General features: G+C 36.7%; 1 protein-coding gene across 4 annotated transcripts in view; it reads right to left on the reverse strand.

Moving 5' to 3' along the window:
• The window catches only part of dlg1 (MAGUK family member discs large 1), a 775373-nt gene that overhangs the window by 358703 nt on the left and 400803 nt on the right, over positions 1 to 15867 (reverse strand). For all 4 annotated transcript variants that reach the window (XM_074136765.1, XM_074136768.1, XM_074136767.1 and 1 more), the window contains exon 3: positions 5245 to 5372. In XM_074136765.1, the coding sequence (XP_073992866.1) occupies positions 5245 to 5372 (128 nt within the window). The remainder of the gene's footprint in view (positions 1 to 5244; positions 5373 to 15867) is intronic.

Below are 15867 nucleotides of genomic sequence, written 5' to 3' on the forward strand. Positions count from 1 at the left end.
GTTTACAGAGATCTGCAGCTCTTTTTGGAGCGCTGTCCACACCTAGTTTTGAGATGAAGAGCAAAGAATGCACCTTAATCTTCCTAGAATCGTCTAGAATGGGAGCAGATTGACTTCCGTGTTTTTATTCGGAACAGGAGGATGCTGGAAGAGCAGATATGAATCACAGACGTGTTCAGCTTTAGATATACAGTTTTCTTTCAAGAATCGGCAAGTAACTCACGTAGCCAATGACTAACTCATAAGCTACAACTTTAAGTCACTTTCCAGATTAGCTGATTCACGTACAAAATATTAAGCGTACATTTAGGAGAGAGGCTTTCTATAGAAAGAGGGGCGGGCCTCTATCTAAATTCGAACAGGCATTAAACTGTTGCTGGTTTTTAATCTTTTAATTAATCTCCCTACAGTAGGACTCGGGGTCTCTCTCTCTCTCTTGCTCTGAGTCTAAATCCCCATTTTCTTCTGCCTTCTTTCTAGCACCGCTTTCTAATTTATTTCATGCGTGTTTATTCGTAATCGCTCATTACCTCTTGAGTTCTTCAGCAGCTTTCAGGATTTTAGACTTTATTTAATAAAACTGTTCGACTACCAGTTCAAACACAAGAATCACAGGATGTGGTTGCATTAAACCAGGAAGTCGCCAAACTTTTTTGATCATGGACGCCCATATATAATTTTTCGAAATCTCCATCGACCCCCCCCCCATAAAAGTAATTTTCAGTTAATTAAAAATAAAACTATCTATTAGGTACTGTGTTTGTACAATTTATTTTATGATTTTAAATATTTATTATTACCCCCACACTAGACTTAAAAGAACAGAACTGAACAGACGCTATCGACTACCTAAAAGACTCAGACGATAGACCAAAACATTCTCTGGACTACAAAAGACTTATTTATACTTCTATTTTGAAACCCATCTGGGCGTATGGAATAGAGCTGTGGGGTTCAACCAAACGCTCCAATCTCCAAAGGATTCAATCTCTACAATCTAAAATACTTCGAACTATTGTACACGCTCCTTTTTATGTCTCCAACTTGACTATACACATTCCTTTTGTCACACAAGTTACTGAAGACAAGATACAGAAGACTCCACTTCAACCTGAAATCTCATATAAATCCTCTAGCTCCGAATCTTTCTTCTAGAACTCTTCCTGATAACCCGACAAGACGCCTTAAAAGACAGTGGCCTCGTGATCTCCTCTCCAGTGAAAAGAGTGACTAACCATCCGATACTTGGGAGTGTTACCACTGGGTAACTTCTCCACTCGTTACTTATCAATGATCATTTATCTTTGTTACTTAAAGTGCTAACGCGCTGATTGTAGCACAATAAACGCAAAAAAAATAAATTATTAAAGTAATTTTACATTGTGTAACAATAGTTTTATAAAAAATATCTTAATGTTGAAATTTAAATTAATATTTATTAAATAATAAGTAATTATAAATAAGTAAAGTAACTACAGTATTGCTTCTTAATTAATGAGAAGGGTGTACCTGGTGTTGCTTTGCAAGGTTCACTATATTGGGTTCGAAATTATGTTTCCTTCAACCCCCCGGCTCAGATCGACCCCTAATTTTGTGTAAATAGACAAAGTGTATAGACCACTTTGGCGACCTCTGCATTAAACTGACATCATAGCGCACATTAGGTAACTAGTATATAGTTATCAATGGATGATTTTGCAGTAAAAATGGATGAAAACAGCAGAAGTGGGAAACCAGGAATGCCCTGCGGTCATGCCCTCCCACAGCCTCCAGATACGCTAAAAAGGAGAACAGGTTCAGACATGTATACACCTGCGCACGAAATCGTATTAATAGCTAATCCTTTCAAATAAAAACCAAATTAGGGCCTTTGAAAAAATTTCCTTTCTAAATATCAAAATCTAGAAAAAAGAGGAAGTTTCTGTAATTATTCAACAGAAAGGAAGTGGATTAACCACACTTCAGTGAAAAGTCTGAATGGACAGTGATGAACTATCCACCAAGGGATGTCGTCCTCTGAAAGTAGGTTCCTGAATAAGGCGCATTTGGGAGGACATTTATTGGAAAGCCTGAATAGTTAACCAGGCAGTGGAGGGAGTAGCTGCTAAGGAGGGGAGTGGAGAGGAGACCAGGGAGTGAACATTCTCTTCCCGGGGCTCCCCTAGAGAGTCTGGATAGTTACCAACTGTTGAAGCGGGACACAGTCAGTCTAGAACATCCAGGAGAAGGTAGTGTGTGCCACCAGTCCGAGGTTATTCCAACCTTCCCGCTCCCTGAACCCAGAGATTCCCCTAGAGGGCCTAGCTGTTACCTAGATGAGTCGTTGCCGTCACTTAGGAATGCTAAAAGGTTGATTTGTCTCTCCTGGCACCAAAAAGTAAAAAAGAGTAAAAGTTGACCCTGCAGAACTTTAGGGAGAGAAAGGAGATTGCGGGAAGGTTGCAAATTAATCCCAGTTTCCATGGAGAACCCTTCAAAGAAAGGATTTCTAAAGAAAAATTCTGAACAATTCTCAAACTCAACCTTAAGCACTCATTTCCAAGTTTTTGTTTTTCTTTTAATAAATAATTTCATTATTTATTTCAATTCAAACTTTATAGAAATTACGAAAAACTTTGGGTTTTGCTATATAGAAAACTCTTCCTTTTTTTTTTCCTTTCATCAGAAAATAACTAAACTTTTTCCAGATTTTCCAAACTTTTGTTTTCACTTGATCAAGAGGATCTTTACCATCAAACAATGAACATTCCTAACTTCTGCCTTCACCTTTCATATTTATTTACGTGTCAAAACCGGAAGATAAGTATTTTCATCTTTAAAGGATCTTAACTCCTTTTCCAGCATTTCCTTTTTCTTTTTTTTGTTTTGATAAGAGGTAAAAGAAAGTTTAGGATTAAGAAAAAGTAGCTTGAATTTAGTTAATATACAGGGTGATCCATTTAAAACGCACCAATCGCTAATAACTTTTTAGGAAAGCGGAATTACGAAAAAAACTCACGAAGTAAACTATATTTTTTTTGGTCTAGTTTTCAAATCTTCCACCCCTGATGCTATATCTTCCTTTTTCACGGAGTTACGGCCAAAAACCCGATTGGGGTTTCATAAGGACCACTGGTATTGACAATGAATATGAAAACTACATAAAAAAAAATGTGAAAAATGACGTTAACCCTGTTTCGATATCCCTAACATTAGTCGAGATATTTAAGATCAAAGTTACAATTTTATCTATTCGCGAACGGTTTTCAATATTAATTTTCCACCATAAATACATGTTTTGGGAGGTCCACTGACTGCAAAAATATTATTTGAGACTCAAAGAACAAAAATAATAATAATTGAAGATTTTAAAACATGTAGTGTAATGTAATGGTTATGGGTGAATCAGGGATAAATTTGTTTTATCGTCAGATAAAAGCTTTCATAACTCGACAAATATTAGGGATATCAAAACAGGGTTAATGTAATCTTTCAAAGTTTTTTATGTAGTTTTCATAATCATTGTCAAAACCAGTGGTCCTTATGAAACCCCAATCGGGTTTTTGGCCGTAACTCCGTGAAAAATAAAGATACAGCATCGGGGGTGGAAAATTTGAAAACTAGATAAAAAAAAAATATATAGTTTACTGCGTGAGTTTCTTCGAAATTCCGCTTTCCTAAAAAGTTATTAGCGATTGGTGCGTTTTAAATGGATCACCCTGTATATTACAAATTACAGGGTTGGTGTGTCTTCTGTCTTGTCTGTTCATGGACTCTCGTGATACATTTATTCTGCCGAGCTTTCGACCTAGGGACTAGGGACTAGATCGAAAGCTCGGCAGAATAAATGTATCACGACTGAAATAACAATTATTTTTTCATCCTATTGAAACTATGAATCAGTCACCAAAAATAATGAACAATAATGTAAATTTCAAGTTATCAACAATGAAAAGAATTTAGAAAAGCATGGACAAAGTAAGGAAGGACCAATTGGTACGAAATTAACTTAAAATAGAAGAGAGAATATTGAAAACAAGGAACTGTATGAGCGTTGTATAATACATCCAAGCCAATTATTATACAGAGGAAGGATTACTGTTATATTAAAGTTAAAGCGCGCGCACTGTTTATTTGAGTATAATTGGACCCAATATAATGTATAGATTGCATCGAATCGAAACAAAGCAAACTAGCCAATTGTTTTGTCTGTTCTAGAGGAAAGTTCACAAACAATACAATAACAAGCGCTACAATTGGCTACTTTATATTCATGCGTTAACATGTTCGTTGTCGGCAGCGTTAATAGGCTATAAAAAAAAAAAAAAAAAAAAACATTTCGTATGCCAATTAATTACTATTTGTGGAAAGAGATGTTTGCAAAACAGGATGTTCACTATGTTGTTGTAGAGAGCAATGTCTGCAGTTTCCAAAATTCATACATGTAGATTTCCGGATAGTTTCAACAGCAAATGTTCATTTGATAAATTAATCAACTTAAACGAATTTCGAATTCGCAAATGATTACAATAATTATAAATGACAAACTAAAAGAGCTTTATGTATAGAGCAGGAAATGGTGGATATGGTAAAAGACTAGAGCCTAAGATGAACAACTCACAAAGAATGGATGATATGGAAGAGAATCTGAAGGTTATTAGATCTGAGAAAATGGAGATAGGTGGTCCAGAACAGAGAACATATAAACAACACATACAATACAGGATATTCTGGAATAGGGATTTATACTTTGAAGTAGAGGAATGATTAGGTATATCTCCAGAGACCCCCCCCCCTACAACTGGATATGAACTTACTTAATGACGTATGAAATTGGACAAAACAGGTACAAGCACTAAACTGTCCAAAAAACCAGAAAAAAAAACTTAAAATAAGCACAGGACTTTAAGCACTAAACAGTGGAAGCTCAGAATAAATTCAAAGAAGCACGAAAAGAAAACTGCATAAGAGTAGGGTCAAAATAAAAACCGGAAGCCAATCATCAACATAGATCGATCGTGAAAATTATTTCAAAAAAATATACCTTTTTCCGGAAATTAAATATATTCAACACCATATTTAGATTAAAAGTCGTGTCTTATCTGTTAGTTTAATTAGAAAACTTTATTCAACGTAAGTAATCACTAAGAAAAAAAAGAGAGTTTATTTGCATAAATTTGGTATTTGTATTCAAACTAATTATTGTATTTCCGCTGGCATTCATATGTAGAACGTTTACTAAGAGCGAACAAGTTTTTCACGTACCTCATTATTATAAGAGATTGGTCCTTCGCTGGATTCCCATTTGTTCGCTATTCGTATAGTTTCGGCAGTTTTCTGTTGTATGGATTTTGTATCATCCAAAAGTGTTAATTCATAAAATTCTTGGATATCTGGAAAAAAAAAAAATGGTAAAATGAAAATTTATCATAAAATAGCGAAATAAATTTACAAAGTTAATATTTAAATTTTTTGAATTACAAGTATAAACTTTTTACAGCCAGAATATTTGGCGCATAACGACTGCACCAGACACTATGTTTGGTCAATTGCGGGTAAATTTGCCCGCAATTCATCAAGAAAGAAGCAACTTCATTTTATGTGACACCAAAATAAAAGAAGATCCTGGCCAAGCTACATCCGATTGCAGGATACACAGCATAATGTAATAATAAGATTAAGATTAAGATTAGATTATCGCGGGTGGGACCTCTATGCCCCCAAGGCACCGCAGCCAAAAGAGGGCTTATTGTGCCTTCCCCTTTTTTGGATCTAGTAGATGAAACTCCCCTATACTAAAGAGGCTTTCCCTTTTTTTGCCTTTTTTTTTTGGCATTGGCTTTCGCCATACAGCCAGCATTGTCTATGTATACAGCCGGCATCGTCTATGTATACAGCCAGCATCGTCTAGGTGCTTATCACTAGAATATCACTCACTCTCCATTCTTACTTATAAATACATTCGCTTCACACATTCATCCCTCTACTATATACAACTATTTACAAACAAACTTACAACTAATGGATGGATCAGTACTCTATATTCCTGCCATCCTTATAGCTTAACCGAAATTAAAATCAGGTAATCTTTCTCTAATCATTTTCTTCCATTCATTCTAATCGGCTATAAGTTTTAAATACATTCATATTGCATTGCTAGCTCTGCTACAGATTTAAGCACACAGATGTTGGTGGAGAATATTATGTCTTCGTAGCGAAATGGTGCATCTAAATACCTGTATAAGTCTTCGAAACATTCGTTTCCTTTCTACCACATAACGTGGACTTATCCATTATTATTTGTTTGAAATCCTCCTCCTCATTGCAATCTACGCAAAGAGGAGGAGGATCCGCACACCGCGTGGTTCGCTCTCAGCCTGCTTATTGTCGTAACAACCCATTTATTAGGTGACAGTTCCCTTAAACCATGGTTGTCTAGGTAACTGATCTACACATAATTTTATAGAATCTCCTTTTATTACCATTACTGTAATTCCCTGCTAAGTCTTTTTGCGCTACTCTCTCCTTTGGTCTCAAAGAGCCAAAGGTTTCATAGAGCAGTTTCATCCTCATCTTGTCACAATCTGCACCACGGTTCCGAGAGCTAATAAGCCCCCACCTTGTACAGATGACTATGCCCTAAGTGTAATGTATAAATGTGTTGGGGTGTAGTAACAGTATATGTTGCTCATGTTCATGTTGTTAGGCTAGAATACCCGCAGGGACGCCAAGTACCCTGAAGAAGTGGCTACTCCACTTCCTCCTTACGGGGACTATAATAATAAAGTATAATCTGTTTTTCGCCATTAATCCTGTGCATTTTTCTGCTTTTAAAAAGGAAAACCTTTTTTTAATTGGAAATATTTCCATTTCCGCATTTAATACGCGGGAAAAGTGATCTGTGGTTTGTGAAAATCGAAAGAAAACTCGATAATTTATATTGGATTTGAACGTAATCAGAAAATAACGAGGCTGGAAGTAAAATCAAAATTGCTTTATCTTTTCAGTAATAGTATTTGATTTGGTGGTTAGTCGAAAAGAAAGATGGAGACATTGAGACGCGGGCGGTGGTGGAGCGGAGGATAGAAATGCGAACGACTAAATCTGCAGGATTATAGCGTTTGACTCAATTTGTCTACAATTGCTTTCCAATGGCAAGGATTTTCAATTTGTGCAAAGCAATGTGCGCGTGCTAGTGTGGGTGAGTCTGTGCGCGATACCAACATTCTTCCCTCTCTCTCTGAGAGCCATTCCCGCAATCTTTTGTCCCAATCCCTCCTTTTCTATATTATCATTTTCTTGCGACCAGTTTTCTTTTACTTATTTTCCTCTCTAGCTGAATCATTGGGAATAAATATATTTTTTTTTCCATCAAGATATTGGAGAATATTAAAGAAAATTTCTTGAATATTGATGGAAATTTATGGCGGTACACATATTACCATTTTTTTGTTCCCCCACTTTACTTACTCGTTGCAGGTAATCGCGTAGATTTAATCGTAAAAAGTGGATTTTGGAACAGTTGAATGAAACTAGGCAATGATTCTTGATCAGATTCTGGACGAAAAGCGCTTTACAGCCCCTTAAATCTTGAAATACAATTTAGAGAAAGTGAAAATGGGAAATTCGGGCGTCACGGTAGTCGAGCGGTTATAGGCTAGACCCGCAAAGCTAAGATGTATTGTTGGTTTAGTGGGTTTGATTCCCCCGGTCTAAGCCTTAGATTTTATTTAATGGTTAATATGAGAAATTTACAGTAAAGTAAGTTAGGTTGTTATAGGCTAGACCCGCAAAGCTAAGATGTATTGTTGGTTTAGTGGATTCAATTCCTCAGGTCTAGGCCTTGGATTTTATTTAATGGTTAATATGAGAAATTTATAGTAAAGTATGTTAGGCGGTTATAGGCTAGACCCGCTAAGCTAAGATGTATTGTTGGTTAGTGGGTTCGATTCCCCCGGTCTAAGCCTTGCATTTTATTTATTGGTTAATATGAGAAATTTATAGTAAAGTAAGTTAGGCGGTTATATACTAGACCCGCAATGCTAAGGTGTATTGTTGGTTTAGTGGGTTCGATTCCCCCGGTCTAGGCCTTGCTTATTATTTAATACATAGAATTTAACAGTAAAGTATGTTTGCTAGTCGCCTCTGTCCACGACACCTAATTTAGTAGTTGGACGTAAAGCTCGCCTGAAAAAATACAATGGGAAATTTGATTTTTTTTTTTGAAAATAGTACAAGATGTCCATAGAAAGATGTCGCTTTAATTTATAGAGTATTAGATTGATATTTTTTCCCAAAAAAAACCTTTGATTCATGGCATGACATGAGAAAAATAACTCAACATGTTTTTTAAATAAATCCCTAGAAATACTTGGGAAGCATGCATCCTAATACATATTCAATCAGGATGGCACATGGCTTTCAATAACTCGATTATAAATATTATCGTTTTTATTTAAAAATACTAATCTCAAAAATAAATTTACATATTCGATATTAAAGAATTGTTACGAACACCAATCATTTTCTCATAAAATTGAATTCTTCTAGTTAAACAGCTGGTTAAATCTACCGCCAATTACACTTCAGATAATTACTGTGTAGTTTTTAGACTAATCTACAAATTGTAGCACGCACGATCCAATTTGCGAGTATTTTTTGTTTTGAAAATTATCTACCGCTTCCTGGAGCGAGAATCTCACGTAATTGCAATCTACAGATACCAACAAAGAAGATACGCGCTACGTGTGGTGGGCAAAGCAATCCAGCCACATTCAGCTTACTGCAAAATGATGGAAAGAAAAAGTTTCCGACTAGAGGAACAAACAAACTTACTTCCTGACAAATAAATTTATATATTATGGAGTTTAAAACTTTATAACAGATTTACCCATATCCTGTGGCACGTACGTACATACAAACAGTATGATGAGGAAGGAGAATATCCCCCGCCGGCGGGAGGGGAGAGGAACTAAACAGCAGAGGACTAGTTTGCATACCTAATCTGATTACGGTATGCACTGCTATTACCAGCAGTAATCTGAACAGCACCTGGATACGAGTAATGTGCTCTCATAGTCAGAACGGTGTCCTGCAGGAGGCTGAATGCCATCTCCACCCAAAGAAGAGCATCCTGAGTGCTCTCTCTCTAACTCTAACTCTTTGAATCACCACATTACAGGAGAACTGTTTTCTTCTGGGTGGACAAATTGGTTGTCCTGAAGTGCAGTTCTACATGTTTATAGAAACATTGTAGGTACACCAAAGATAATTATTAAATATATAACCTGTTATTATATTTTTATTTTATTAAATTCTCTTACTAGGTAAGGTGAGTGTACTGCAATCGTACCAAATATTCACTGGAAATATCCCTCTTGAGGACACCTACATGCCTAAAAGTAGTTTTAACAAATTGGTCTGGGGATCTGTCTGTCTATAAAGTGTGTGTACAGGATAACTCAAACCTGAAAAATTGCATTTCTTTTTTTAACTCAAATTTGATATCCGGTTCAAGATCAGCCAACAGGAAGTGTCGCCCCCAAAACTGCTCCTACGACTTTTTTTTTGTTTTTAAAAAAATTAGGCATAATTACTGCTTCACCCAGTTCTACAAATTTACGACTATATTCTGGAGAAAAGAAGTATAGGCGGGGCACTTCAGGACGAGAAGGATAATTGGGCTCTCCCAGAAAGTATAATTTCTGTGGATGTAAAAACATCTTAGCTTTGCGGGTCTAGTCTTTAACTGGTCGACATACTTTACTATAAATTTCTCATATTAACCATTAAAAAAAATCCTAGGCCTAAGACCGGGGGAATGAACCCACTAAACCAACAATACATATTAGCTTTGCGGGTCTAGTCTATATAACCGCCTAACTTACTTTACTACCAATTTCTCATATTAACCATTAAATAAAATCCAAGGTCTAAGAGCGGGAATCGAACCCACTAAACCAACAATACATCTTAGCTTTGCGGGTCTAGCCTATAACCGCCTAACATACTTTACTATAAATTTCTCATATTAACCATTAAAAAAAATCCTAGGCCTAAGACCGGGGGAATGAACCCACTAAACCAACAATACATATTAGCTTTGCGGGTCTAGTCTATATAACCGCCTAACTTACTTTACCACCAATTTCTCATATTAACCATTAAATAAAATCCAAGGGCTAGACCGGGGGAATCTAACCCACTAAACCAACAATACATCTTAGCTTTGCGGGTCTCACCTCTAACCGCTCGGCTATCGTGGAGCCTTTCTGTGGATGTTATTCAATGACTTCTCGGCACTATTTACCACGGGAAGAAAAAAATTAATTATTTTACAGATTTTTTGCTCCAATCACAGCAAAAAAACGGTGACCAGTGATTCAATCACCCAATCAATCGTAGTCATTGGACTGCCTATACTTAGACACGGCGATTAAAATTTATCGATTGCCAAATCACTGCAGAATACATAAAAACTGCTCTGGTTAACACCATTTATTTTTAATCTTAATTAAAAATACAAAAAAACTGTTCTCATCAAGTTTGAACAGGATTCACATAATCTATAACCCCCCCTAAAAAAAATTAAATAATGTAAAACAGGAAATAAAAATAAAATGTAGGTAAAAGAAAATGCTCAGTCATCAATCATACATAATATATTCATGTAGTTTAAATTAATTTATTCTAGTCGAATAAATCTGTCAGCGTCATGTTACCAGAAATTATATATGCATACATATATGTAATGGAGTTAGGAGAGATAATATATTTATATATATATACACATATGCAAAGAGGGTGAAAGAAATGACGTAATGGTATTTACGTCACATCAAGCTTAACCCCCCACACACAGAATAAAAACTACTTTTATCGACATTACATTTGGAGATTATCTGTGTATTGAATAAAAGCTCCTGGGTAGATTTATTGATTGATTTTAAAACCGGAACCTGGATTATTTTCAGGGAAATTCTATTTTAGAACACTTTGAGGGAAGGAGGGTGTTTAAGCTTGCCTCTAAAGTGCTATTTCGGGAGCTGTGTATTGTGTACTGTAGAGGGATCACCTTGGGAGTAAGTGCGAATTTTACAACCGGATGTAGCAATTTCCTGAATAGATTTTTCACTTTTCTCAGATGTTTTCCGGAAATGCCTCCTACTGTCCTGCGACGTACCTTATTACGCGCCCTACCATACTAAACTACACCCTTAAGGTACAATAAAACATTTACTCCCTTCAAACATGTTTATTTATTACCGTTGTTAACCTTTTTTCTTTACATTTAAGGCGCGTCAACATCTAAAGCCCCAAGCCTTTTTCACTACCAGCCTCCGTATTCTCTAATAACCGTACAACAAGCTAAAAGAGGCTCCTAGCAAGAGAAAAATCTAAAGTAAAGCACTTAGATTCGAACCCAAAACCTGGAGAAATAGTCCACTGGAGAAATAGTCCACTGGAGAAAGAGTCCACTTGAGGAATAGTCCACTGGAGAAATAGTCCACTGGAGAAATAGTCCACTGGAGAAATAGTCCACTGGAGGAATAGTCCACTGGAGAAATAGTCCACTGGAGAAAGTCCACTGGAGAAAGAGTCCACTGGAGAAATAGTCCACTGGAGAAAGAGTCCGCTGGAGAAATAGTCCACTGGAGAAATAGTCCACTGGAGAAAGAGTCCGCTGGAGAAATAGTCCAGTGCCAATAATCAGTCAGCCAATCCCTTGCTTTACTATTTTACTAAATTTAAAACAATAATTTTTTGGTAAAGATTATTTGTCTTTCCAAAATTGTCTAACAAATATCTAAGAGTTAGAACTTCGTTTTACACTGTACACAGCAGATGAAGTAAACATGACGTTTAAATTATATGTTGTCAGATCAGAACTTGTTGAACTAAATATTTAGTTGCAAATATTTAAGTATTTCAAGTGCAAAGTTCTGGAAAAAAGAGGATCATTTAATATCCACTAAAATTCCGAATTCAGGATTCTCTCACAGGATGGTGGCATAACTTCACTTCATTCCCGCAATAAAATCCAGTAACCAAACTGACACGCACCTATTGGCCTCGAATGGAGTTAAACATTTGATTAGAACTCCTGTGCGGCTGGAAAGGGCAATCAGTCGGCCCTTGTGATTATCCGTAGGGCAAAATGTCTGCCCAATCAAAGTTATATTACACCGGTGATATTGGAACTTTGTTAGCCAGTAAATTATTTAAGGCCAAATTTCTGTAGTTATCCTTCCAATCTATACTTGGCTCGAATACTTCAATTAGTGAGCATTTAATGAATACTTGTTAAATTCTTTTCAATACTTAAAAATCATTGACAATGTTTCGAAAACTTTTTTTTAAGTATTACGAAAAGTTTTCGAGGTGTGGCTATTAAATAACGAGACTATTTATACATATTTAGTTATTATCACCTTCAATATACACCCCTCCCCTATCCCTACAACGCTCCGTGCGAATTTACCATTGTTCGAAACAGTGCTGGAAGTCTTTTTCTGTCAGCTCCTGCATGACGCGTGCCGCTTTTTCTTTCACAGCTTCAACGGACCGAAAAATCGTGTTCCTTTTAATGCAGATTTGACTTTGGGGAACAGATCTAAAGTCACATGGGGCCAGGCAGGTCAGGCGAATGAGGTGGATGGCCCTAAAACTGGGATGTTGTACTTGGCTAGAAACGTCGTCTTGACAGACAATGCAGTGTCAGCTAGCGCGTTGTCTTGATGGAGAACCCGCGTGACTTGTTCTTCCACAAATCGGGTCGTTTTTTTTTTCCTTACTCTTTCACCAGAGTTGAGCAAGCACCTCGCCGGTAGTAATGTTGATTAATTATAATCGATATATTCATCCGTTTTGGACGTGGAAGGGCCGACCCGGGCGGTCATCATCTTCGACGTCATCTCCGGCCATCTTGGAAACGCTTGAACCACTCAAAAACTTGTGCACGTGATAAACATTCATCGCCATAAACTTCTTTTTAAAAAAAGATAAGTTTCAGTAGCGGTTTTATCAAGTTTTGATGTGAAAATTTCACGCCAATTCGTTGCTCTACTACATGTGTAGTATCATGTTTTCGGTAAAACGGAAACTAACACCTCTTACACAAACACGTCAGGTTCCGTTCAGACAGATTTTTCTACAAACACGTGTGAGACGCTGCAATCGAAAATGGAAGGCTTTACGCTGCACAGATGCCAGGTCGTTAGGATTTGGCGCATGCATAGTTCTTCTGTAGCAGCATCAGTCTCAGTTATTTAATAGCCACACCTCGTATAGGGTAAACGTGCAACATGGGTTACAGACAAAACTTTCGCATCACTGAACAGTTAAGACACATTAAGAAGTACCAAGGAAGAGATACTCTAAGGACCAGCAGCTGGACTCAAGACCAGGGTCTCTTCCCGTTGGAATCCAGTCAGCGGAAGTCACTCAGCTAATCCCCTTCCCTCGTTGCAAAATTTACTCAAACTATTTATTTATTTTTTTCACTTTGATCAGCTAAAAGCTCACCTAGCTGACTATTATAATTACTCGTATTTATTACTCGGACGATGAAAGAATCTAACTTTAAATAAATATGAGTCCTTCATAAGCGAATGTAAACAAAACAGAATAAACGAATTTCAACACAAACTAAAACATACTTGTATTATGTTAGACCAAAAAGTTAGTCAACAACTTTAGAACATTTTACCACAAACTGTAAGCAAAAGTAAATAACTCGGGAGGTTAATCTACTTTTAACTAAATATGATTTTAAATTTTAAACCTTTTCCGGTAGATATGTACATATTTTCCTGTAGTATATATACTGGGTGATCCATGTAAAACGCACCAATCGCTAATAACTTTTTAGGAAAGCGGAACTCCAAAAAAGAAACACATTAAATAAACTATATTTTTTTAAATTTTATTTTTGATGATTTAAGGCGCGTCAACATCTAAGGTCATTGGCTCCCGGAGCTTTTTCAGTGCACTGCCGGCTTCCGGACAGTGTTCTCACGTTACAGACAACTTAGTCCATCACCGGACAGTGAGCTGTAAGAAGAAGCTCCTAGGAAGAGAAAATCTAAGGGACAGCAGCTGGTCTCGAACCCGGGATCTCCGCGTGGGAGTCCAGTACGCTAACCGCATAGCTAATCCATTCCCTTAGACTGGTTTTCAAATTTTCCATCCCCGATGCTGTATCTTTATTTTAAGGCGGAGTGTTGGCCATAAAGCTGATTGAGGTTTCATAAGTGAAATTGTTTAAGACCTCCTATCTGTACAGAACCTCGAAGATAAGGCTTTATAGAAGCTTAATCAGGCCGGTGCTGAAACATTGACGTTTACATCTGCCATGATAAATAGTCTCAATGTTCTTGATCTTAAGGAGGATTAATGGTCAAGTTTTCGACACATACTTCTCGCACATGGAGACTCAAAAAGAACTGTGAGCTTTATACACTCTTATGGGGCTATAAAGGCTCGACGATTGGAATGGTTAGGCCATATTGCAAGAATGCTAGGATGCCGAGCAGGCTGCTGCGCGTGGTACCGTCATAGGTACCGAGTTGGCCGACCGCGAAGACGTTGGCTTGACGATGTCCTTAGAGGACTTGAGAATCCTTGAAGTATCGGGATGGAGAGCAAAAATAGCTAATAGAGATGTCTGGAGTCGAATTGTTAAGGAAGCAAGGGCCCACCCAGGGCTGTAGAGCTACGTAGTAAGTAAGTACTGGTTTTGACAATGATTATGAAAACTACATAAAGAAAATGACGTTGACTCCGTTTCGATATCCCTAATATTGGTCGAGATATTTAAGATCAAAGTTACAATTTTATCTTATTCGTGATCGGTTTTCAATATTAATTTTCCAACCAGAAATACACGTTTTGGGAGATTAATAAATCTGTCACCAAAGAAAAAAAAGATGAAAAATTACGCATTTTCTTTGACATTAAATCTACGAAGCATATTTTTCCCCCTCTCTAACTGGGTTAAAAAAAGTTTAAGAAAACTGCTATTTTACCGGAAGTACCCATTTTAATGTCTGACGACACACCAATGCCTCAGACGATTTTCTTTAAGCTAGTTATCGCAATCTACCCGCATGAAAATTCGATTTAAAGGCATCTCGAAGGTCTAACTGAAAACATGTTGCGACAACTAATCAAATATCAACGCATTACGAAATGATGCTGGTTTAATCATGGACGGATGCACTTATTCTAGCGTCAGTATGGATGCAATTGTCTAGCATGTTCAAATTTTAATGACTTCCCCGATTGGTCTGTAAAATATTGTGAACCAAGTTAGTGTTTTAATTAAATTTTCTACAATGGTACACATCCCGGCTCCCTCGCAGCATCCCGGACCTCCCATCCCCTCGAACCTCATTAATGTCCAGAAAAGGTAACTCAATATGAGTTTCGACAATTTTTTTGACCTATATATCATTCGTTTAAAACTGAATTCTCTTCAGATCCACGGAACACGAAGATAAAATTATCTGGTTTGCGTTACTCCAAAAATCTCCCTTTACAAGTCTTTCCACCAATGAGCACTAATTATCTGAACAATACAGGAAACCAAATAAAAAATCTAATTAAACACACATTCATAAACCTTATCCACGGCAAATGATTAGATCGCTTAATTCAATCATTTTTATCGAAATATTACCAGCCATATTACCATATCGAAATATTCAATTACCATATAAATCGAACGGCTGGGTGTTACAAAGTGATTGGTAATTCAAAAATCACAGTAATTCTGCATTGATATCAATTTTAAATTACATCTTTTTTTGGAAGCTTTTTATAAAGCTTCCAAAAATCAATAACTTTAGTTTCTTCCTTTATAATAGTTTAATCTTATATAAACTGATA

Source organism: Rhodnius prolixus, unplaced genomic scaffold (genome assembly GCF_049639745.1).
Source record: "Rhodnius prolixus isolate KJV_2025 unplaced genomic scaffold, Rpr scaffold_5, whole genome shotgun sequence".
Taxonomy (NCBI): domain Eukaryota; kingdom Metazoa; phylum Arthropoda; class Insecta; order Hemiptera; family Reduviidae; genus Rhodnius; species Rhodnius prolixus.